Source organism: Lissotriton helveticus, chromosome 9 (genome assembly GCF_964261635.1).
Source record: "Lissotriton helveticus chromosome 9, aLisHel1.1, whole genome shotgun sequence".
NCBI lineage: Eukaryota > Metazoa > Chordata > Amphibia > Caudata > Salamandridae > Lissotriton > Lissotriton helveticus.
The window spans coordinates 1,001,637,118-1,001,662,860 of NC_136070.1; the positions used below are offsets into that span (position 1 = coordinate 1,001,637,118).

The following is a 25,743-nucleotide window of genomic DNA, read 5'->3' on the forward strand; positions in this document are numbered from 1 at the left end:
CTATCAATGGCCATCAAACCTCTGATTTCTATCCGTACAGTATGTGAAGGTTGTCTCCCTGAGCTCTGCTCAGTTCTTCAATCAGACAACTCCTTTGCTGGCAGTCCTTGACGTTTGGATGAACTTCAGCTGTCCGTTAACACAAAGTAATTTCTTGGCTGTTATTCACTGATAAAAAGCATGACCGATAAATCTAATAAGAAATGTTTTTAGACCATGTGTGTCCTTTGGAAAACTCAAACTGTTCACTTTGGACTTACAAAAGGAATGCCTATATCATTTGCAACCTGGGCATATAGAAGGCAATCACTATTGCACATTTTCAGCAAAACACTCAAGGTCAGGCTCTTTTGTGGTTACAGAGAAAAAAAGCTAAGGAAACTCCAGTTTCAGGATAGTTAACATCTCCTCAAAGGAAAGTCCACCAAAGAGAGAGACAGGAAGGGAAAGAATCCACAGAAAAACTATCTAAAAAGGTCTATGAGTCTAAGAGTCCCTCTTCATTGGCTAAAATAAAAATGTACATAGAAACATTCATCACCCTCTCTGGCAGCGAAGAGAGCCAAATTCAGATCTGACCTTCAACTCCCATCAGTGTAGGCAGTTACTACACCACAGGCTAAAAAGTCATCTACGGACCCACTGTCGATGAGACGCGCGTCAATATGGAAATCATCGAAATAAGTGACAACGGCCTCTTCATCACAGCAACAATTGTTTTAGATAACCTCGTAGACGAAGAAACATCAGTGTCCATGGTGTCAACCAGACTGTCTATGTATGTGAAAAAATTCCTAGGCAGTGACATACAAGAAAACATGTGACATAAGATAACAGCAAGAAAAAACCATAAAAAATACAGTAGATAGCACCATTAGTTTAATAAACACATTAAAAATCATACAATTTATGACAATTATAAACTGTCTGTTGACAGGACAATAAAAACAAAAGATTTATACAATTCAATACAAACAATAATCATCAGCATATAAAAAACCTAACAATTTTAATCAAGATATCCAAACAAGGTGGCAAATAACATCGACGCGCGTTTCGGCGTAGAAAACGCCTTCTTCAGGAGCCACAAGGAGAAAGATTTGTTTAAAATCTGAAATATACATAAAAAAGAGGAAACCACCATCATAAAATTATTACTTTATATTCTTACACCTTAAAGAGCACTCGATTCTTTTTAGATTACAATAGTACATTAACGCATTTATAAAAACAAAAGGAACTTTCTGCTGTCATCTTAAATTCATATATGTTACATCATGTTTTCTAAAGGTAACATTTGATATAAACTCACTATTATACTGCATATGAGGTTTTTAAACAAATCTTTCTCCTTGTGGCTCCTGAAGAAGGCGTTTTCTACGCAGAAACGCGCGTCGATGTTATTTGCCACCTTGTTTGGATATCTTGATTAAAATTGTTAGGTTTTTTATATGCTGATGATTATTGTTTGTATTGAATTGTATACATTTTTTGTTTTTATTGTCCTGTCAACAGACAGTTTATAATTAAATTGTATGATTTTTAATGTGTTTATTAAACTAATGGTGCTATCTACTGTATTTTTTATGTTTTTTTCTTGCTGTTATCTTATGTCACATGTTTTCTTGTATGTCACTGCCTAGGAATTTTTTCACATACATTGTTATCCCTGTCCTAGGAGTTTCGCTGACGCTACTACTCAGGAGGTCCTTGTTTTTTACAATCTCTGTCAACCAGACTGTCTACTGCAATTAAGTCGACGAGTTCCACGCAGCCACAGTTGACAACTTCCGGAACTGACACCTTCAAACATGCTGTGGTACCCTTGACAAACCCATCAATGAAGCCAACTGAGAAAATTTCCATCAGACCGGCATAACTAAGCAAGGTCTCACTTTGCCTTCTTCTTCTAGAAGTGGACAATTCAGAGAAAGACTATGATTATCGCCGTTTTGGGGCTTTGTACAGCTCTTCTCAATTGCATGTCAAACTCCAGGACCTACATGAGGACAAGTGATGTGGTACTTTCTATTTGGAAGTATTCTTCTCCTTGAAGGACAAGCCACAGATGTAGCCTAGAACATACGAATCATTTGAAGAACAATATACATAAGAAGACATTCCTAATTGTCAGTCCTATTAGGAACTTGAGAAGCAAGTTCCAAAAGGCCTCGACAGACCTCTGTCAGATGCTCAAAAATTACTGGAAAAGGGAGAAAGAAACAATTGACCGTGTACCCTGTAAAATCCTAGCACCTGATCCACTATCCCTAGTTATTATATAACAAATGGGGATTTACCTAACAAATGTGTGCACACTGGTAATACACCCACTGCCACGGTGCAATCCATTACAGGATTATAATGCTTTCAAACACTATACAAAAGTGCACCACTTGACACCAAGACAAGAAATCACTGGTCCATGTCCATAGTGTTTTTCTTAGTGTATCTTCTTTTATTCTTATTATTCTTTTTGTAAAAAACAACCACAACGCAGCCAACACGTTTCGTCCAATGATGCTTCGGGGCATAAAATCAATAAAGCCGGCACTCCTAAGGCTTCACAGTAGATAGAATTCACCAGTCGAATTTATATAAAGCTCGTATCAGCAGGAGCATACAAACAATGGGCCGGGCACTCCTAAGGCATATCAATGTTGGAGTATTCACAATACGTAGACTTCCCAAATTGAATATGTGCAAAGATAATATCTGCAAGAGTGCTGGTAATGAAGGTTAAACAAGTTTCTACAGAAGAGAAGAATATTCCTAGATTCGGCCACAATGCAATCCAAAACACCTCCCGTGGGGGATAGACCGCATTACCGTCTTCGCCCCACGGGATGTGTTTTGGATTGCATCGCGGCCGAATCTAGGCTTTATTGGGTGATCGTCCCACCACTATTTGCCCACCTTATCTTGGTGAGGCTTCAGAACCGAGCAGCAAGGTGCTATTACACCGTGGAATATTCTTCTCTTCTGTAGAAACATGTTTAACCTTCATTACAAGCTCTCTTGCAGATATTATCTTTGCACATATTCGATTTGGGAAGTTACGTATTGCGAATACTCCACCATTGATACCCCTGTGATTAATTCCAAGTGTCACATGACCCAGTTAAATCACATGAATGAGCCGTTTGGTCGTTTTTTCTGGTGGTGATTTTATAGGAAAAATTATCGACCGGAAAAAAATTCTAAAGGTGATGAGAAAGCAAATCTTGTAAGTGGTAGCGATATTGTGAGGTTCTGTGGACTACTGTGTAGGTGCTTAATGCTGTCAATTTTGGGGAAGGAAGGCGAGGAGAAAGAAGAGCATAGTAAGAATGGTGAAGGCTGAATTGGTTGCATATAATTGTGTGCATAAAGTCTGTACTCCTCCATGTCTCGGTTCCTATTCCACACATGGTCATGTGTCATCATGAGTTAATTGGCTGGCATTATGTTAATTTTCATAAGCATGTTTCTCATTCTCATTGGAGATGTGGGAGAGTTTGAAATTCTTTAAGCTTTAAATGTGCTGCTATGAGCTGCAGTTACCTTAGAATTTGTCAATGTGTTTCAGGTATAATAAGGGTTGCATACTCCTTACTAAATCTAACCCTGATTGTAAACCTGGAATTAGTTAAATATCTTGGCTCTGCATCCTCCTTAGAACTAGAACGATCTTCAAAGTTGAATTCTGTTTTGTAGGTCTTTACCGGCACCCAAGAAATATGAGATTTCTCAGGCCACAACCCAGTATGACGCAGCCTGCGTTATATTTGATATATTACCTATCCAAACGCATTCCAAGTATAGGTTGTGTTGTTGTTTGATCTTATTCTGTCTGCTGTCAACTTGGACTAAAGACACACAAGGACTTTATTCCTTAAAGTGTTTTTGGGTTGCTACCTACTTTGTTTTCTGATTGTGTGTCAGGCCTGTTAAATATAGGATGTCCATCAGTGGGAATTTGAGCTTTTGACTGCAGTAGAATGGATGAGATTGCATTGTGTATATATTTCCGTTTCCTCAGCCCCTTACATTACAAGCCTGTCCCCCTTCCATTTTTCAAATATATATATATATATATTATACTTCGAGTTGTTTGTGCTGGATTGTTCTCATGAGGAGCAGGGTCAAGACTGATTTGCATTTTGCTGGGTCCAAACTGAGGTGGTGAGGTGAGCGAATAAAACATGGATTAAACCCAGAGATTGAGGGTGAATGTTTGCATTGTTCAGTATTCCGTTCATCACTTGTTCTTTTTGCTTTTGTTGCCCTAAGAGGGAAGGGTATGCCCAGATGTGGGTACTGTGTTCACTGCATCACTGAATTCAAGCTAGCCTGGCGGATATGGGGTGATACCCCAAAACAAGTCCCAGGTTGCTTGTTTCCTGTCCAGGGAGGACCTCGCCTGGCAGTTTGGGCTGGACTGTTCCCATGGAGATCAGGATCAAGAGTGATTTGCATATGGCTGGGTCCAAACTGGGGTGCGTGGTGAGCAAAAAATAACAATGGATTAAACGCTGACCTTTGTGACTGGGGGTGAATGTCTGACATTGTTCAGCCTTCGTCCCTCAGTTGTTCTGCTTTCTGTCCATCAATTGTTCTTTTTGCGTAGGAAAAAAGATGATACTCAGACATGTAGTCTCTTGGCACATAGTTATTTCTACTGCGTTACCATAAAGTTCTGGACACCAAACTTGGACAGACATAGATGCGATCTTCCATCTTCTGGAAGAGAGCAAGTGTGTAAAATGGTATCTAATGCTTGTGTTAAGCGACACCAGATGCTACTGATATAGGCAAAAGGCCCTTTTACTTGTACACTCTCAGTAATTACACATGAGCAAATCGATTTAGAATGATGATATCAGAGGGTGTCCCCGCATTACTGGAGATCTGATTTTCTAGACCTGACCAAATTAAAGGCCGCACACTTGAACTGTCCAAATTATACGAAGTATCACTGACTCATTGTAGGTGGCAATCATCAAATCCTCATTTTACTCTATAGAATAAATTCAGCAACCCGAATGATTACCATATCTGTCTGTGTTAACTGTTTATCTATTAAAAGAAGTTATTTGTGCCCTACTTCAACTATTAGATAGCGAAGGGAAATTTCTTTCAGCAATGTCAGAAGAGCATAAGAAGGACTGTAAGTTCTTGCATTAGTGGGTATCTGTAAATAAGTCACTTTTTCCCCACAGGAAGTACATTTCGTAAAGGCAGACGTAAATATAGTGAGCACTTTAGCATGTTAGACATTGTACAGAGATCCACTTTTGAGAGACAGATTCTCTTATCAGACATTATATTCCCGGACAGTGAGAACACAAATAAAATTGGCTTCCTGTGTGTATGGTTGCTAACACATGGATGACTATTAGGCAGACCATTACATGACTAACTCACTACCTTTATTGTCCTAGAATATATAGGCTTGGGAGATTCGATTGGTTATAGGAGAGAAGGTATTCAACTGTGGATAAGCTAACGTTTATGCAGAGGGGGAATTTTCTCAGTAACCAATGGTTACCATTGGGATGATGAATCCATAACAGTATGGAGAACGCATACGATGGACTTGACAGTGATGGGTCAGTTGGTTCTGCAAGGCAGAATTTTAGCATTTCAGGCTTTCCAGGAATCTCTGCCATGAAAAGGTGGTAGAGATTTGGACCAATAACAGTGAACCCATGTACTAGCTGAATAAGTAGTTGTAAACAAAGTCACATGGACCACATGGCTTATGTACGTGTCATATGGCTCCTCTAAGCAGGAGAGAGATTCTCATAATTGCCGAACATGTACCAGGAGAGGAGGACTGCATTGAAAGCATAAACCCTCTGTTCATGGTTTTTGATGCCATTCACAAATGAGAATTAGATAAAATGGTATGTGCCCGCTTTTCAAAGAAAGGGGTTTTTTGCAAATTGATTTGTACGCTACGAGAAATTCCCTTATAGCACATATAACTTTCTTCAATATGTGGTCTATCATTTGTTATCTTTTTACTTGTTCTAATGACCCTGTAACTAGCTGTGTGACAAATTGTTAATAAAATCTAACATGAATAATTATAGGCATGGATGTATTCTGTGTATTGTTGTTATAATTCTGTCTTCTTCGCTTCTGCAAAGTAATGACATTTCTCCAAACTGAAAGTTGTTTACTTATTTCCATCACTTTCATTTTTATTTTTATTTTATTTCTTTTGCAGACCATCGTGCGAGGGAGCAAGTTGGCACGGGATGGCTCATTGACTTGGCTGCTGGATGAATTTGAGAACATGTCTGTTACTCGCTCCAACTCTCTTCGGAGAGATAGCCCCCCAGCTCATCCTCGGCGAGATCTGATGCCACAGGAGAATGGCTTGAATGAGGCGTCCAGAGCCCGTCACCATGAGGATGGAGGAAGGAGCAAAGAGCACAGGGATCGGGGTGATCGAGGCCGACATGGAGCAAGGCCTGAATCAGAGCACTCTGATAGGGAACGGCCTCGTGAAGAGCTGCGTTCTCACCCACAACAGCCTCGAGGACAAGAGCCCAGTGCTAAACCTCATCCTCTCTGTCTGCCTCCACCAGACTACCAGAAACCTTCTGATAACCGAACAAGACCTCATGACCGGTCGGATGGAAGGAGAGAGCATCCGGCTGACCAGGGATATGATGAGCCCCTGGACCGTGTGGTACGGAGAGAGAAAAATGACAGTTCTGACAGGAGACCCAAGTCCACGTATACTGGGCAGCTGAGTCCACAGTCCCCACGGGAGAAACGACCACTCTCTGGGCCCAATATTCGAACACCCAACATACCGGTCAGCGATGGAGTGATGAAGGCCACGCAGCAAACTGGACGCCCCTTCAACACTTACCCACGTGCAGAGACTGATCCTATCCGGGGAACTCTGCCCCAGGTAATATGCTTTATCGATGAAGGTGATCGCCTCATGTGATTGCTCAGAAAGGGAAACGATCACAAAGAGGGCTGCGAAAATCTTCCTAATATTAGTAATGAGTGTACTGGAGTTGAAGCTAGAGCTGAGCTCCCTCTCATCCATTGGCACAGTCCGATAAAAGATAACTGTGCAGGTATGGAGACATTCAGAACTCCGTAATATTTAGCGGTGGTGGCCTTGCAAGTCACTAAATACTTCCAATTCACGTCCCTTCTGCAGATGTTTCATAGGCACGCCCAATCACATTGTGCTTATTCTCAAGCTCATTATCACGTGCTCCAACACTAGCTCCCCATTCCAGTCTCCGTTCCAACACCCAAAGTATATTGCATGCGTGGTGGGTACATGAGACTGTCGCAGATTACCAGCAAAATAACGTTCATGAAGTGTGGTGCGTTAAAGACTTAAAATAATAGTTCCAGCCGTATGTAAAAAGTAATGGGCATTTATGGATATATTCACAGTAACAAAAATAACACTTCATGATTAAAATATTCTCTGAAACCGGTATGTTAATTTAGGGGTTTGTTTATGTTTACACAGAAAAAAATGCACTAAAGGGAGGCAGTGGCATATTGTTATGGGTGTCTTTTTTTAACCAGGCAGCAGTGCCAACCGAGTTACACTTGCTCTGTTTGCTGACGTGGCAGTTTTATCTTTCTGTGGTACTACCGTGAGCTTATTTTCTATGTACCTCATCCTAAATATATTCTTTCTGGCTGACAAAGATGAACTAGGTATATGCTGTCTTGTTTCCATTTTGGTCTTATCCCATAGATGACTACCTGTTTAAAGGTTGTACTACTTTTTGTTACAGTTTGCTGTTACCTTTTCAGGGCTTTACTCAGGGGTTTACTCAGGGCCTAGTGTATCCTGCAGTGACCAGGATTCAAGACTGGTTAGTCCTGCATCCCTAATAATTGCAATTCTTGTCATCTTGCACTTCCTCTTTAAGACGTTGCAAAGCACTCATTCCAGTACTGGCTATATAATGCATATGAAAAATGTTTAGTCTTTCTTTGTGAACATTTTATCTTCTCTTTCGCTTATAGAAAAGACATTTCATACTAAATACAGTTCTTGGGTTGGCAGACATGCCCTAAATAATCTGATGCCTTATCCACCCCACTCACTCTTCTAAAATGCCTAGGGCTGACAAGCCTGATGTGTGCTTACAAGAACCCCTGCAACTGAGTGACTTGTTTGCTTCAGGTACCATTCTGTATTCTATATGAATGGAGGCAACAGTACCACTTACTAGAAGCTCGTCCTTACTCCACGTTACCATCAAGTAACTTTGCCAGAGTCATTGTTATGCCACACAGTGATACATTATTAGCCCATCTGTAAGATTCTTGAAGTTAGACTGCAACCATTGCCTACCACTGAGCTGCAGACACCCAGCCTCTCTACTGCCTTCTAGGGGCAATGAAGAGATAAAAATAATAGAATATAAATCCAAGGAACCAGAGCTGACTCCAGTAATTTCATCTCTATTGCTTCTGGCTTTAATCCACTCCACGGAGAAAGACCAAGGCTTGAGTTGCCAGTACAAATAGCTACTCAGTACCTCTGCTCCAGGAAAATACAACTGACCAGAGTGGATTTCTTACATGCTAGGAGATTAGAATTTTTAGTCACCATGAGACCCCCCAAGAAGTCCTGTAAGACCTCCAGTCTTGATATTTCATAAGTTGCAACTCACCACCATTAGCTGGTTCATTTCTTCCTGCTGGACTGACCCAACAAGCGAAATTTGGCACATTTCTTTCCAAAGTGACCAATTCTTTTGTGAGCCTAAGGGATTATACTGGTCACTGCTACTTTTTAACTTCTACTTGTCCGCACTGCGAGCTCTCTGTCCCAGGGCTTTATGCACAATCCTATGACAATATCCTAGCAAAAAAGATTAAACTGTGGATCGCCCACTCCATTTAACTCAATGCTTCAGAAACCAAAATGTCTCATTGTTCTTCTTTTCCTCCCCTTCTCTACTGCCAGTCATTTATCTGTGACTGCCCTACTGCTATCCAACATTAGATAGCAGTCTTGTCCTTCTTGTTGAACGCCTCCACACTGGCATCCTTTCCCTCCTCCTCTATAGTAACCCCTCTGCTTTGTTCTTTCTGCTTTTCTCTAGACATCTCAACCATCCCTAAATCTTCTACCAGGCATTTGGAGTCACTACCCCGCCACATATGTGTTAGCATGTAATAATTACGGACCTGCCTCCTGTTCCATACTGCCAAGACCCTAGCTAAATCACTAATAGTTAGTAAATTAGATTATTGCAACAACCTGCCCCTAGGCCTCCCTCACAACAGCTTCTCCCTACTGGGCTAAGCCCTCAACTTTGCCAGCAGAACCTTGTTCAATGAGGCAAGGCACACACCCAAACCTCCGTTTTGCCTGGAAGCCTAATTGCTCAGCTAAAAAGGGTCCCTGGAGATATCATTGACTATTGTGTACCAAGTTATCTGTGGTTCATCCCGAGAGTCCCTTGAAATTGTACTGCCCTGCCACACCCAAAACCACTGTGTACAGCTGCTAGAATCCGATCTCTGTACTTTCCAGGAATCTTCACTGCCCAGGGAAAACAAGGCGTGTCCTACACTCACTGTGTCTAAAAACTACCCTGAAATACTATTGCAGGAGCCTGGAACAAAAGAAGAAAGAATTGCATTATTGTTTCTCTGCCTTGCTGTCTTTTCATCACAGTATGGCTTATTTGTAAAAGGAAAAAACCTCAATGTCCCTTTTTATCCAACTAGTTATGTACTGCAGTTTGACATTTACAAGGCATTCATGGTCGACTTGTCATGACGCACGTTTTTAGGTAAATAAATACGAATTCACTGAGGGCTAGACATTTTTGTGGGATCAGGGAGAGAACTATTATTTTATCATCTAAGGGGCCCGAGGTTAAAAGCATTCTTAAGGTAATCATTGGCACTATATATGTCTGTACTGATGGTTTTGTTGGTGGAGAGTGGTTGAGTATTTCCGTGCCCCAGTCTGGTTACCTAGCAGATTTTCACAATTTTGTCTTTACACTGATTTAGGTTGCATATTGGAAAAGTCAGTCAGATGTCTCATAGGACTGATTAATTTGTTGTAACGGTGGTGATATGTGTGTGTGTGTGTGTGTGTTTGTGATCTGAAGGTCACAGGTATGAATACTGGGGTGTCCACTCGGCCGTTCATCCTTCTAAAACCGATGAATGAATACCAGTTAGTGGTTGTACAGTAATTAGCACTCGTTATCAGTGCATAGACACCAGGCAGATAATAGTGTGCCTTATGAGGGCAGTGGTTACTATCACCAGGGACTTCAGACCAATTCCATGATATTGTCATGCTGTTCCCACTAATACACAATTCAAGGGACACACCTAGCACAGGGTTTCTGTGCTTATTCCAGCAGAGTTAATGCCCCTCTTCAGCAAGTGTTTATGCAGAATATGTGCATAATGTTGCTATGCAGACTGTGTAGCCTGTTTTCTTGAGTTATCACTTCCACTTTACATCCTTTATTTTGCTTAGTAGTTTCTCCCAACATTTTGCGAATGGGTAACAGTGAGCGGTAGGAACTAAAAAAGTTACTATTTTAGTGACTGTGTAGGTTTGTGCCCGCTGCAAACCCCACTGTAAATGCCCCTGTCTCTTTTTGCTTAAGTGTGTTTTACGAAAGGCATCAACTTTTGAGCAAGCGAAATTATGGGGAACAGAGCAGGTTGTATGGAAGGACATATAATTGGTTGCATCTTCCGTAATGTTAGGTCTGCCTGGTGAGAGCATATAGTGCTCCCCAACGCCTTAGCTTCAAGAGTTAGCTACAAAGATGGGTCCTTGCAGTGATAGTAGTTCAAAGTTAGTGTGTCTTAGCTCCATCGAATATATTGAATAGTAAAGTCCCTCTGCTTCTCCATGTTGAAGTATGGAAGTTTGAGTGTTCACCCTTGTGATGTTTGCTCTCTTACAGCGAATTCAGCATTTTCTTTGTTCCTTTTCAGGTGGATCATCGGCCGGGAAAACCCCAAGACATTCCCAATGGACCTGTAACTGGCAAAAGCAGCTCATCCAGGATTCAGCAAGGACAAATTAGGACCAAGAACCCAGACCAACCCCACCCAGGGCTCTCACCCCATGCCTCTGACCCTCACTTAACGCGCATTGGTCCCGCAAATTCTCAGACTCCTTTTACCCCACCCACACAGGTGCCTCCACCACCACGCTCCCCTCAACGTGAGCCACAGCGTGTGTCACATGAGCAGTTCCGCACTGCACTACAAAAAGTGGTAGATCCAGGGGATCCCCGGAGTTATCTGGACAACTTCATTAAAATTGGAGAGGGGTCCACTGGGATTGTCTGCATTGCCACTATCAAGACAAGCGGAAAGTTAGTAGCAGTGAAGAAAATGGATTTACGAAAGCAGCAGAGGCGAGAGTTGCTCTTCAATGAGGTAAGAATTGCTCCCTCTTTCTAATTATTTGAAAGCCTGGCCTGTCCTCCGTTTTATAGGACTTAAGGTTGTACTGACCTAATGGTCTACCCCTAGCATAAAGCCCTGATGTTGATTGTTGATTAGTGCAGTCACACTCTCAGTTGAAGTTTTATTTTTCCGTGCTGCAGCTTTCCCTGCTTGAGGTGTTGTCACAAAACTTTGGTTATGACTCCCGAGTCATAGTTACAATGTAATTTACATTTCTTACCACAAAACATTAGACCTCTCACAGTGTTGCTTATGACTGACATTGTTTTGGTTTGCTGCTCCATTTCACATGCACCTGCACAGGATTCCTGTGCTACAAGCGCGGTTCACATCTGTCTTGTGTCTGCATTTCAGGTTGTAATCATGAGAGATTACCAGCAGGAGAATGTGGTGGAAATGTACAACAGCTACCTTGTTGGAGATGAGCTTTGGGTAGTGATGGAGTTCCTTGAAGGAGGTGCCTTGACTGATATTGTTACACATACCAGGTAATGTCGTCATTTCTCTGATAAAATTCCAGTTTTTCGTCTCAGTAGCAACAAAGATAATGTGATGTCATGGAACCTCTCCATTCCTTGCTGGTCCACCACACTCGTAACACACAATGGGTAAAACCAAAGAGTTGATCCCTTCTCAGAACAACACAGGTCTGCCTTTGCTCTTTCAGCACATCACAGACCACATCTGTGCAATTCTTTATTCAATATTAGGACCTGTTTTCGCCACTCCAACACACACCAAGTAACTCATCAATGCTCCTCGTTCTGACAAGATTCTAAGAGGCCAGAGAAGACTCCCTCTTTAACACTCACATAACCTAGAGAAGATGATGTCTGAGAGCAACTCCGTTTCTTCTAGGGCAACGTCCTACTTCACTGTTACATCGATTAATGTTGATGATATACCCTAACACAAGGGTCATGGAAAAGAGATCTTGTAATTTGTAGTTGGATCGCCTGCAATACTCCTCTGACTCCTGCCGAGTACTATTATGCTTCCATTAGTGCTTTGACCCTGACCTGAGCGGACCCTGTTGGACTTTGTGCAGAGCTGGCTGTCCCTTGACTTGCTTCGAGCCAACTCCTCGCCGGACCCGCTGCGCGGGTCCCGCTTCGTCGAGGGAGTCTTTGGGGGACGTCTCATCTGTGTGGCGGCTGGGGAGCGTTGGGGCTTCACAAAGGGCTGCGAGGAGATCTGCAGGAACTCCATATCCCAGGAGTCCCTGGCTGGCCAATTGATTACACCTGGTCTGCTCTCCCTGTTTGCTCCGCCCCCTCTGCGGCGCTTAACCTATAATAGAAAAACTTACTGCCGCTGCGCGGGAGCGTCCTGGGAGAAGACCGGGACAAAGGCGGGACCGTCTGTGGCCATCAGAGGCCGGAAGAGACTGGACTGGGCCAAGGCTCTTGGTTGCCCGCTGTAGAAAGAGGTTGTCTATTTTGTTGCGATAATTTTGCACTGCTGAGGTTCATGGAGTGCCGTGAAACTAGAAGTATGGTTGCGGCAGGCAGAAAACAATTGACTGGAACTCTAGATGACTTCATTGTGCGTACCAACTCCTTAATTAATCAAGGCATTGTACTTATGGAAAGGAGGGTTTCCCAGGAATTAGCAATAGCTAGAAGATCGTCTTTAGGTCTTATTGACTCCGCCAGGACACCTGATATTTCATTACTTATACCCAACCCAGTACAGGTCCTCGCTGATATTCATGAGAAAGACCGTAGTCAACCAAGCACATTAGACCCACTACCCCTCGATCCTCAGGTTGAGATTCACGACCCAACAGAGACTAGCCTGGAGCACAACCAGCTTAATTCTCAGGTTGATCTTCTGGTAGTGTCTACACATGAACAAGGGAGGGGGAAGAGGGAGGGGGCAATCCCTAAACGAAAGCAAACTAATGCTAACATCACTGGAGCTAAGATAGCTCGTGTTGACCCTCCAAGGAAAACTAGTAATGATCTAAATGAGAAGGGAGGATCTGTAGAGCCGAGAGTCTTGGGTATTGAACCCATTGGGGAGAAAAGTGGGGCGGTAGTAGCTCATTTAGAGGCTGCCAGCCTACCCCTTGCTATTATCGATGATACAATCCTGGATGATTCCATGGCGGACATCCTTGAGGATGGTATAATTGCTGATACGTTGAGGGAGGATACAACTGGGATGGCTAATGGGGAGGAGGAGCCTATAGGCTGCACTATAACTAAAATCATTAAAACTTTACTTGCTCCTCTAGAAGCCAGGCTTCATGGCATCGAAAAAGTCCTCCATGACATACATAAGGACATAAGGTTTCATGATAGTAGCTTTGCTAACAGGGTCACTAACAATATTGCTCCAGCCAGTAAATCTCGACCCGCGGCTAAGCCCACAGCTGGGGCAAAAAATAAGACGCCAAAGAATCTGACATTAAACCCCCCTAATCACCCGATTAATAAAGTTAGCACCCAAACCCCAACAGCAAACAAGTCTAGTGACCAAGTTGACCCGAACAACCCTGCCATCCCCACTCTAAAAATTGGTCCTGCACCAACCCAAAAGAACTTGACACGGAGAAACATTCATCTACCCCCGGATGCCTCTTCTTACGTGATTATCCTGACGGGGGTCACAGAACTGGTCCCCCCGAATACAGAAACTTTTCAGGCGCTCAAAAACAAGGTATGCCACTGGTTAACGAATAATCACCCTTTACCACCAAACTTTTGTGGTAATATCCTAATGGTGGAGAGAACGTCTTGGGTAGGACATAATAAGAAAAGAATCCCGGGTGACTGTATTGTAGTGACCTTTGAGGATCCTCGTATGGCGGATTATATCTGTCGGGGGAATCCTCGTAATGATAATAAAGGTACTTCGGTTACGGCCAGGCCCCTTTCTTATTTTTACATGCCCAACGAACAGCAGGATTGTAGATGGAGTTGGCTTAAAGATTCGAACCACCATAGAGGAGAAATAAGCCAAGAGACACCTAGGGAAAGGAACATCTATAACTGGGATAGGGGTGGTGAGGAGAGGTGGATCTCAGCCCAGAGACGAGGAGGTAGACATAGCTGTGACATTAGTTATCACGTAGACAGGTTTAGGGACAGTGGGATGAATGTCGGTCACACTTACAACCATGCCCAAATCCCCCATCCCTTAGATAATCTTTATAACATCCCAATGTCAAACCAGTATGATTGCCTGTCCTATTTGGGCTGGGTTGATTGACAAGAGGCGGGAACAGTACTAGGAACCGGTAAAGGAAACAAGACCAACCCCGTTTCCCCCGCAAACCTAGGTGTGGATATTAGGGTACTGCCTAATATCGCCTGTGAGCTCGGGAATAGTAAAGATTTAGAAAATAGCCCAGTGGGTAGGGATGTCCCTAGAGATAATAGATATATCAAGATAGGAACATGGAACATCGCAGAAACAAAGTAGATGACCCCATTTGGAGGGAATTTTTGGGAACGGCAGATATCATCGCCTTACAGGAGACGTGGGACACAAATAACACATTTACTATGGATGGATACACCACCTGTTCTCTCCCCGCGGTCCCTACTACTAGAGGAAGAGCTAGGGGAGGGCTGGTAACTCTAGTGGCAGCTAATATTTTAGGAAAACACACGGTGATTGATTCTGGCTCCCCCTATTGTTTGGTAGTTAAAATCGTCTGCAAAGGGGCTTATAATGTTCTGATTGTCAACTTTTATAATTCATTCGATAGAGCTACCCCCACCAGTAATTTAACAGCTTTACACTCCTTTTTAGTAGACTATAGGGAGTTGTCTGAAAATGAATGTTATATAATACTATTGGGGGATTTTAATATCCATAGATGCCCAGATAAATGCCGTCCAATGATCCCTTTGCTCCCATCGAACAGGTTGATTCACATTTTGAGCATACGGAACAGGGGACCTTATTGGAATATATTTTAGCTGAAAATGGCTTAATGTTACCCATGGGGGATGAGGTGAACATACAACTTTTAAGGGAAATGGTGGTGGGTTTTTACAAGCCTAACATTAGGGAACAACTTGGTAGATTATTTCCCTGTCTGGTCTCATTTTAGTGACCATAATCCCGTTTTTTTGCGTGTTGGAGGTATTTTTAGTAGATCCGGGACACAACTGAACGGGGTCGATAAACCAGATATTCGGGCCACAGATCAGGCACGGAGAATTAAATGGTGTAAAATCATTCCTGAGGATTTTCTAGGCAATCTCTTAAATAGTAGGGCGGTGGAGTTGCATACATGTATGGACAAGGAAGCAGGGGATAGCGAGGTAGTGGAGGCATTTCAAAAGGTCTGCCAGCAGATATTTTCTGACTTAACGCATCCCGGAAAAGCTAAAGAAGCAGGGCCAGTTGGCTGGTTCAATCATAATTGCTCAGTAGCCAACCGCAAACTGAAGGAGGCCCTGAAATGTAAGCCTGTTGACAGAAAATGTGTGGCGCTTTTAAGGAAAGCTTACAAAGCAGCAGTTGAACAGAGGAGGCGGGAGATTAGGGAAGATGCTTGGGCAGAACTGACCTCTATTGATGTTATAAAAAACAGCGCTAAATTTTGGGCAGTGATAAATAATCAACCCTACTTTGTAGATTCAAGTAATAATGTTTTAGACTGTGGTATACAGGAGGATAAGTGGTTCTCCCGTTTTAAGTCCGTTTACGAACATGTGTCCGTAGGGGTTGATGATTTAACCTTAGGGGTTACTCGTCAATACACTTTAGTAGTAACCGAGGCTGAGGTACAGAAGCCATCTGTAAAATGACAAGCAACAAGGCCCCCGGCCCTGATGGCATACCAGCCGATCTTTTTAAGTCTAACATAGCAATATGGTCTAAAGTTGATCTCAGATATTGAGTTGCTAGGAGCGTGAACAATGAGAATGCTCCTCAACTTAGTTAAATTGATAACTTTGTATTGATTGAATTAGGTTTTGCAACTATAGGTCTAGGACTATTGTTTCTTATATCCTGATATACCCAGGTCCGTGACTATTGGGTCACCCCATTCTTGTTAATGGTAAGTTAAATCTGAACATGTCACTAAATGCTACTCGTTATCTGCTTGCTTGTTTATTTTGATCTTCAAGTGAGTGAGAAAATGGGGTTCTCTTGCAGTACCTCATATACACATTTTGACTTTTGATGCAACTTTGACTGTAAAGTACAGGTTCCCAGTACCAATGTTCTTTTCCTAAAAACATGTCCACAATTTGCCCCCCTGTAGGTCCCTAGTGAGTGGTAGTCTGGGTACCTAGGGCCTGGAGGCTGTAGAGGGTCCCCAGGGAGCCACTCACTAGGACCATGCCACTGCCCAGCAGCTGGCACGCCCCGTGTGAGGTGAAAAAATGACCACGTCGACATGGCACACTGCCTGTGTCCCATGCCACCTAGCACTGCCTAAGATATAGGTAAATCACCCCTCTAGCAGTTCTTACCAGCCCTAAGGCATGTAGCATATCTGCATGAAGAGATATGCCCCTACAGTATTATGGTCTGTTCCTTAATATTGTAAGTGCTAGGGAAGCCATAGAGAGTACATGGGCTGGTAACTTGACAACTCGCATTTCACAGCACCATGATGGCTTTACTGACCCCGGGAGTGTCTGGTACCAAACAGCTCCTTGTAATAAATCCACTCTGATGCCAGTGTGAGATATATTAAAACATGTGCTCAGAGGGCACCTCAGAGGTTCCCCCTGAAAACCTACGAACCTGACAGGCTTTAGGCAGCCTGCCACACACAGGCATGTTTCTGGAACCCTGGGTGGAAAGCCTCCACTCTCTGGGACCAGAAACAATGCACATTCTATGCAGAAGTGTCACCCCTCCTCCCCCAGGATGGGCCAGTGTTCGAAGGGGAAGCTTCAAAGGCCTGCTGCCTTTGTAATGCAAACCCTAGCCTCTTCTGCCAGCAGCAGATGGCAGCCCCCAGTTTACACCCTCTTTGGTCGGGAAACCCGGCGGAAAAGCTTTACAGGGCTAGGAGGTGGACCCACCTTGACAACTCCACCTCTAAGAACACTTTGTAGTCTTCTCCATGTTGAAGATGAGGGAACTCCTCCAATCAGGGTTAGTATGCCCCCTCCCACAGGAGGGTGGCATACTAGTGGTTGTAGTAACCCCAGGTAAGGTGCCCATTGTCCCTACCTACTTCTCCCGTAAAACGTCCCCTAAATTTAGTATTTATTGGACCCTCCCAGACCTAGAAATTAGATCTGTGATGACCTAAGAAGCAAGAAGACATCCCTGTAGAGAAGTCTGAAGATGTTGACTGCCTTGGCCCCAGCCCTACCAGTCTCTACCATTTCTGCAAAACTGTGACCTGTCTTGCAGCCAGCAACCTTTGAAAGCCTGGGAGGAATGCTGCTTTAGAAAAAGACTCTAATCTCCAGTTGACAGCGGACCTTTCCAGAAGAAACCGAATCCAATGGCTCTGGATCCAGCTGGAACCGTGATCCCTGCCCACTCTGCACCCGATGCCTTTGGCCTGAGTCTGAGTAGCTCACCTCTACTGCAAAGTCTCCCCAGCGATCCTGACCTCGTGTCCAGCATGGCTGACCTCTCCTGATCTCCACTGCGCCACCTGCTTTGTGAATTCAGGGGATCACCGCGAGTGGCTCTGGTAAGAAGACTCTGACGTCGAAAGGCAGCCCCGCACCCAAAGCCCCTGGGCATTGTTGAGCTGAACTGACAGTGCCCCTACGACCCCATACATCTCTGCTTACCTCTGCTAGTGTTGGTCTCCCTCCTGCAATCTCCGGTGCAATGCTTGCAGCTTGTTTGCCAAAATAAAAATCCCCATTAAAAAGCATTGGGAGCCCGACGTCGAGATTGCACCCTGCACCCGACCGCCCCGTTCCACTGGTGCTGTATGTTTGGTGCTACTTTGTGCCCCCCCCCCCCATGCTTAACATAACCCCCTAAACTTGGCCCCTGCAACCGATCTACTTACCTGAAATCAGTGTGACTCCAGGCACCCCATTCCCCATTGAAAAGCACTGGGTCGAACTCTGATTTTGACCTCTGCACCCGGCCGTCCCTGTTCCACTGGTGGTGCAGTTTTGGTACTCACCTGACCCTTGCTGACTTTTGGTCCCGAAGAGTGGAATTATAAGTGCATTACTTACCTGTTTAACCGCAATATTGTTTTCCCCATAGGATAACATTGAACTGTTCTTAAAAGTTTCGAAGTGTTGATTTTTCAAAGTGAAGTGTTTTCATTAAAAAACGTACTTACCTTATTGCGAGGTCTTGGTTTTCAAATAATATACAAACCAAGTATATATTTTTCCAAAATTTAGTGCAGATCTCCTACTTGAGTCATTTGTCCATTTTCGTCAATGTTGTGCAGTACATTTCTTACACTCCTCTGTGTTAGGCCTAAGGCTGCTCGCCCACACTACCACTCATAGAGCACTTTGGGTTTTACATTGAACCCTAATCACCCCTGGATTCTGTGCACGGTATAACCACCTAGTGGAAATACCATACACAGAGCTGGCTTCTTACGTTGGTGGCAGCAGTGGGATACAAGACTTTGACATCTGTTGTACCACTTGAACGCACAACAATTGATTTCACTTGAGAAAATCAACTTTATAGAATTTTGTTATTGCTTTTCAATTTTTTTTTCATTTTTATTAAAAATAGTGTTAGGGCCTTGGTTAAGTCCCCCACTGTTTAGAAACTTAAGACTGTAAAGTAATTAGGCCTTAGTAGGACTTACCATTTTTTTTAAAAACCTCTAAAAAGACCCACTTACTTTTAACCCCTCCCATGCTCGTGACGGAACGGTTCCGTCCCGAGCCTCGGGTGGGCTGTGCTGGTGACGGAACGGTTCCGTCACGGCCCGCTCGCTGCGCCTGCGCTGCGCGAATTCCGTGCCTGCGCTGAAGGTTCTATTAGGCGGGCGGGGCCATGACGGAACCGTTCCGTTATAAGCACAGCTCGCCCGCGGGCCGTGCCGGAGCGGTTCCGTCACGAGCACGGGACCGCCGCGCGACCCCGCCACCCCCGTAGCGCTGCGGCGGAATAGCCGCCGCAGCAGCGAAGGGGTTAAATACCGATACTGCAGGGACCAGCCAGGAGCTCAAACTGGGCCCCTATGCACATCTAAAAGTTGGTCAGCTTAAAGATTTGTGCAAAGCATGCAAACTTGCCATTGGTCCTGAACCCACAAAGCCCATCTCGAGCAGATAATGAAAAGGCCCGGCTAGTTAAACTTCCTCCAGTGGGGAAGAAGAGGAGGTGAAGAAGGACAACACTAACTCCATCACTACCCCCTCAGATAGCAACACCTCTGGTCGAAGTGTCCCCAGTGATATCCCTGATGAGGAAATAACTGAAGATGCAGATCTTCAGAGACTGGCTAGGAGGATAGCCCTGGAAGCTAAACTCGTAGCAATTGAAAAAGAAAGAGCTGAGGTGGGCCTAAGACCCATCTCTGGTGGCAGCAAAATAATAAATCGGAAGGGAGACCTTATTGACTCCAAAATCCCCAAGGGAGATGATATCACTAAGTGGGTTGTTGCATTTGAGAGAGCCTGCCTTGGTAGACCGGTCCCTGTGAAGCTCTGGAATGCTATTCTGTGGGAATTGTTTTCAGGAAAGTGCAGGGATAGACTCCCAACGCTCAATGAGAAAGATGTTGCATCCTAAGACCTCATGAAGGGTACTCTGATTGAGGGCTTTGGATTCAGTACTGAGGCGTATAGGATCCCTTTCAGGGCGGCCAAAAATAACCAAAGCCAATCCTGGCTAGATTTTGTAGATTACTCAGTGAAAACACTAGGAGGTTGAATAAATGGTAAAAATGTAGATAATTATGATGGTCTTTATATTTTGATAATGAAAGGACATCTGTTCTGTCATTGTGTGCAGGAAAAGAAGTTGCATCAATACCTTGTAGACCTGATGTCAGTCTCCCTTAGGTCTGGTATCCACTACCTACATCCACAAATAAAGAAAAGTAAACACATTTAGGAACAAGTATAAAAAAATAGAGGACACGTACAAATGATGAATGCAGCAAAGTTATTGGGGGTTCTGTTGGTTTTAGTGATGGTTAGTGCTTAATTTACTTGAATTATTCCATTTACACCTTTTATTGTTGTGCTATCAGACCTTATTATGTGTTTGAGAATTGAATGCACTGCAAGAAGGGCAGTTAAAAGGTCTCTTAAAATGTGGGTAGTATTTTTAAACCTTCACAAACCTCCATTCTGACGCTTAGTTGTAACCCCAGATTACTTACCTTGGAAAATGTTGCAGTGGCTTCTATCCAAACCTCCTTCTGTGCCATCCGTCTGCCCAATTGCTTGGTGTGATACACTTGCACTCTGTGACATTTCCTTCCCGACACAGCACCACACTGCATGAGAGCTTTGTCATGCAGGCCTTGCAGAGCAAGGTGAATCCTATTTTTTTTTTTCTTCTGCTATACTGGTTAGACTGAGTAAAAGTATAGATACTTTGTGAAAAGGTTTTTGAGCCACCAGTCTTGCTCTCCAGTCCCTGAAATCAGTGTGCTTCTTAGGCCTTGGAATATGGCAAGCGAGGTCTTGCCTGTCCTCCCTTAGCACATTCTAAACACAGACTGTACACAATGGTCAGGTCACAGCTAAATATATCTTGACTGCCAGCCTAGGCACTATGGATTGTGTTGTCTGAGCCATGGCAACTAGTGTGGTTAATCAGTCTCGTGCTTGCATCCCATACCAGCTTTTTTGTAGACTTTCAAGCCGTCCTTATAGACATGCGTTTTGATGGAGCCAGGCTCTGTGGTGCAAAAGGAGTTTCTGCCCTGAAACGGTTTAAGTCTGGTTTGCTTCTTAGTGCTGCTCAAAGTGTCTTACATACCATCCAACAACCCTCGCAACCTGCAGAGGGCACAGTTGACAGCTTATGCAGCAGCCTTCATGTTTTTCTTTGCTTGCAACCGCTGCAACAAAGCTATATTGATGCTATTCCAGTTAATTCCTGGTTCTCAAGGGCAGGTGGTTGAGGTTGGTTTTAGATCTCATTGTTCTCGGCAAAAGTTCAAGATGAATCTACCCAGGTCATGTTGGCTTGGCACCCCAATGACTGCATGGTGCCCTGAACTTGCACATTTGCAATTTGCCATCCTTTCATTTGGTCTTGCCTTGGATTTCACAAAAGTCATGTTGGTGGTTGCAGCACATATTTACAGGCCTGGGACATGTATTCCCATACCTTGATGGCTGGCTGCCAAAGGGCAGCCCACCTTCGCTAGTTTAGAATCACCTGCAAGCAGTGGTGTAGATTCTGTTCATCCTGGGTTTTCTTGACCAACAAACTGAAATCACATCTTCAAACCATGCAGAGGATACCCTTTATAAGGGCTGGCCTAGACACAGTGGCTTTGAAGGTGTTTCTACTCCCACAACAATTCAAGGTATGATCCTTATGTTTTGGGCGCAAACCTTTACTTTGGCTTGGATGGTTCTGTGTCTTTCCGGCCTCTTGGCCTTGCACATTCTACCATTGTCTCATGCTGGTAGGCGCATTTTACCCTGCTGTTACCTTCTCTTTCATTGGGCGCATCACTCTTAGTTTTTCTTTTGGACAACATCTTTATTTTTGATACTGAAGTCTGGGACCTTCAGTGTTGGATGATGGATACCAACTTGACATGTGCATTACATTCTGTTTGCCTAATCCAAAGCTCATAAAAGTGATGGGTGCTTTATGCTTGCACTGTTGTCACTGCTTTGAAATGGAGATCAGGGATCTCTGGTCTCAGATGAAGCAGCGCCACCACATCCATCTTCTGGAGCTTTGTGCCACCCATCTGACCCTCAAACACTTTTTGACATACATTAAGTCTAATCTGTCTGGGTCCTGAGGGACAACACGACTGCCATGTGGTACTGCAGCAAGTAAGGTGGTATGGCGTCCTGTAGCCTTTATCCATATGCTCTCAGGCTGTGGCATTGGTTCCTTAATGTCATATCCGTAACGGTCTGCCACCATGTCTGTTCAGTGAACGTCGAGGCAGGCGAGCTTAGCAGGCCTCATCTTGCTGATCACAAGTTGCGTCAGCTCCTGGAGGTGGCACAGGAGTCTTCACCTTATTGTCTGTTCGCAGCCTCCAAACACATGCAGTGCCCAGCCATTTGCATCTGTAGTTCCATATTCAAGGTTCTCTGGGAGACTTGTTTATGTCTTCAATGGGACTCCAGATTTCTGTATGCATTTCTTCCTCTGCTGCTGATTTCTTGGGGCTTGAGACAGACCCCATGCAACTCATTCTGAGAGCTCCATTTGTGTCGGGAGTGGAATAAAGAAGGGAGTGGGGTAACATCTTCTGCCTGTGATAGTGATTGTTTTGTGGCTGCTCATTGCCTGTCCAAAATTCATCTATGTTTGCTGTTGTTTACTCTATTATGCGGTGTGAGAATGTGAGGGCGATCCTGTACCTACTAAGCATTCTGACTGTTTGCTTGTTTTATCTCTGCCTCAGGAAGGCTTTCTTTGGGTGCCGTTAAATGTTTGTGTGGTAATCCAACCCAAAATACTGAGGCTACACAAGCATGGAAGAGAGAGTCTTTAATCACCGCAGCCCTCCTGCAGCATTAGAAACAAAATGTACTGTATTCTTAAGGCAATACAATAATTAACACTCTGCTTTGAACCTTGTGCTACAACCGGTACTGTGAGGGTTTGGGTGTGTTATATGGTATGGTTGTGCAACCTTACCATGTAATACACTCACAAAAACTGTCTTGGGTCCAGCCAGGCTCATTTGGGAGGCCTTTAGCTCAAGCTTGGGTAGCTGTGGCTTCAAGCAGCAATGCTTAAACAAAGGAGGGGGGGTGATGCGGTCATTAGCCAATGGGCCACTAGAATCCCTCTCGTCCTGTGATGACTTCCGGCTATGTTTAGCATCTAAAAATCCCAGGGTGCACTATTCTGCCCACTCCTTGGATGTTAGGAGTTTGGTAGCCCACCCTAGAGGTGTGGCTACCTGTGAGAAAACCACTGGTAAACTGGTTTGAGCCCCAGTCTCCTGCCGCTGTTCGGGATGCAAGCCTGTCTACCTGAACAAAATGCAGGCCTTGAAAAATCAAAAATATGTTACTAGACCTGCACGTCTAGTGACTTAAAAAATCGACTCGATCTAATTACAATGCTCTTGACCCATAAACTGGTTTAAAATGATGTGATCCTGGGCAAATATTTTAATTCACTGAGACACCATTTTCTTTATCACATATGTGAGAGCACCTTCAAACATGCAAGTTCAGCATCTCCTGTACAAAAAAAAACTTTTGCTTGACTTAATAGGCTAACCCTTTGCTCCATGTATAATACAAATTTAGCCACATGTAGGATACATATGACGTTTGTTTTTCCTCTTAGTTCATTAACAACATTGTCATCAGGATGGGGGAGGAATGTTTCTCAAATCATGATTAAAAATTATCACTTTTAACAAATACATACCAAAAGCATAATGTGGTAGCACACGCATTTGCAATCAGCAGATTTTCCATTGAAATGGCTACAAAATTTCCCTTTGACATGCAGTTTTAGTGATAAACTATATAGTGTCCAAACAATCTTTAGAAATTGATTTTCTGCAAATATCTGTCATTTGCACCTCACCAAGTAAAGTGTTCAGATTACTTTTGCTCTTATTTATATCTTGGTTTGCATAACACTTCTGAATGACAAAAAAAATGTGCTTTCGTAGTTCCTGATATATTTTAAAATAATTGTGTTATTCATTTACAAGCTGTTTAAATGTGTGATAAAAAAACTGACATTGTACAGATTTTTGCTTTACAATGATTATTAGATCATTTGACAAAAGCGTCTAACTGTAATAAGAGAAAGAAAAGTAGACACCATTTTCCAGGATAAGATCCATTAGATAGTGATCAATGACCGATCAATTAACATTGCAATAATCACAACATTCCCTACCTATTCTTCTGGATGTAGGAAATCTGTCGGACCCAGGAAGGCTAATCGGAAGGGGGAGAACATTCTCTCAAACTGTCCTACTAACCAATCTAAACCACCCCCCAAATGGCTTTAGGGAACTACAGGACTATAAACATGTGTAGTCAATCCCCTTCAAGACCACACTGTAGCCAATTCCTGGGGACTGAGGAGACAATATTGTTGATCCTCAAAGGAAGTTCCTACACACTGCTCAGTTCCTACACACTGCTCCCATTTTGTTCTCTCGGCTATTACCAGCTTTTCCAGGTTGAATCGGAGCTCCTGGTACCAAAACCGAAGGGAGAGATTAACTGTATCATCCCTAAACCAGTTCTTCACCATCTTCCTTTGGAGGAGTTGATGTCATCCCTAATATTGCTAGGAAGAACTGCTTTTATTTAAATGTACATGAAGAAACAATACTGACTATGAAGTACCTTACCAGAAAAATTCTGGAGAGACTCAAGACTGGAGCCCTTGAAAAAAATCCCCTATCTTTGTTATATTTAAATCTACCCATTTTCGTGTTACTCCCTTGGGCAAACCAGATGACTCCTAACTACAGTAGCATAAGGGTGCTTAGGCATTAATAGTAGGTATGACCTGACTTGAAAAGATCTTCTGACGCTGATCCCATATTTGTGTCCATGTCTTAACCTTGCCTTTTTGGTAGGTTTTCTCCTTCCAGGAGAGGGCAGAAACCATGCTACATCATCAGACTCAAAACCTAGTTATCAAAACTGGAGACCGCTACTGACAACAGACTGCACAGCTGCAAGACTGAGGATGCTGTATAGTAAAGCCCAAGTCTGGAAATCCAAGTCCACCCTTGTTCGTAGGCAGTTGTCGAACACTTTGCTTAACCCACGGTTGCTTCGGATGCTACACAATCGTGGACAAAATCTGATCCAGCTGGGGGGATAGCAGCTACACTCTAAAAACAAGGCTATCCGGTATTTCCTTACCTAGACTACTGGCTGCTAAAAGCCGCAACACTATAGCACGCTTCCAGAGCTACCAACTCTTGCCTCTCACTGTTTGGTCCTTTTATAATAAAAAAAGGACATTGGCAATTAAACTGACTTTTCATTGCCATTATAGCCTATTATACAGATACATTCTGCTTTATTATGGTATTGTGGGACTCCCATTTGGACGACCGGGAATGATCCAAGCATGTGATTCTATGAAATATACTAATACTAGAGAATTGCAGTTACAGGTCTGTAACTCCTTTTCTTCACCTGCATACTAACTCCAAAATCTGCAATCCCTCTAGAGGTGCTTCACGTGTTTTTTTTGTTTTGTTTTTTGTTTTTTTAC

General features: G+C 43.5%; 1 protein-coding gene across 3 annotated transcripts in view; it reads left to right on the top strand.

The window, feature by feature from the left end:
• PAK4 (p21 (RAC1) activated kinase 4) overlaps window positions 1-25,743 on the top strand; it is a 217,645-nt gene that overhangs the window by 133,149 nt on the left and 58,753 nt on the right. For all 3 annotated transcript variants that reach the window (XM_078661317.1, XM_078661316.1, XM_078661318.1), the window contains exons 3-5: window positions 6,215-6,910; window positions 10,966-11,415; window positions 11,800-11,933. In XM_078661317.1, coding sequence (XP_078517443.1) covers window positions 6,215-6,910; window positions 10,966-11,415; window positions 11,800-11,933 — 1,280 coding nt within the window. The remainder of the gene's footprint in view (window positions 1-6,214; window positions 6,911-10,965; window positions 11,416-11,799; window positions 11,934-25,743) is intronic.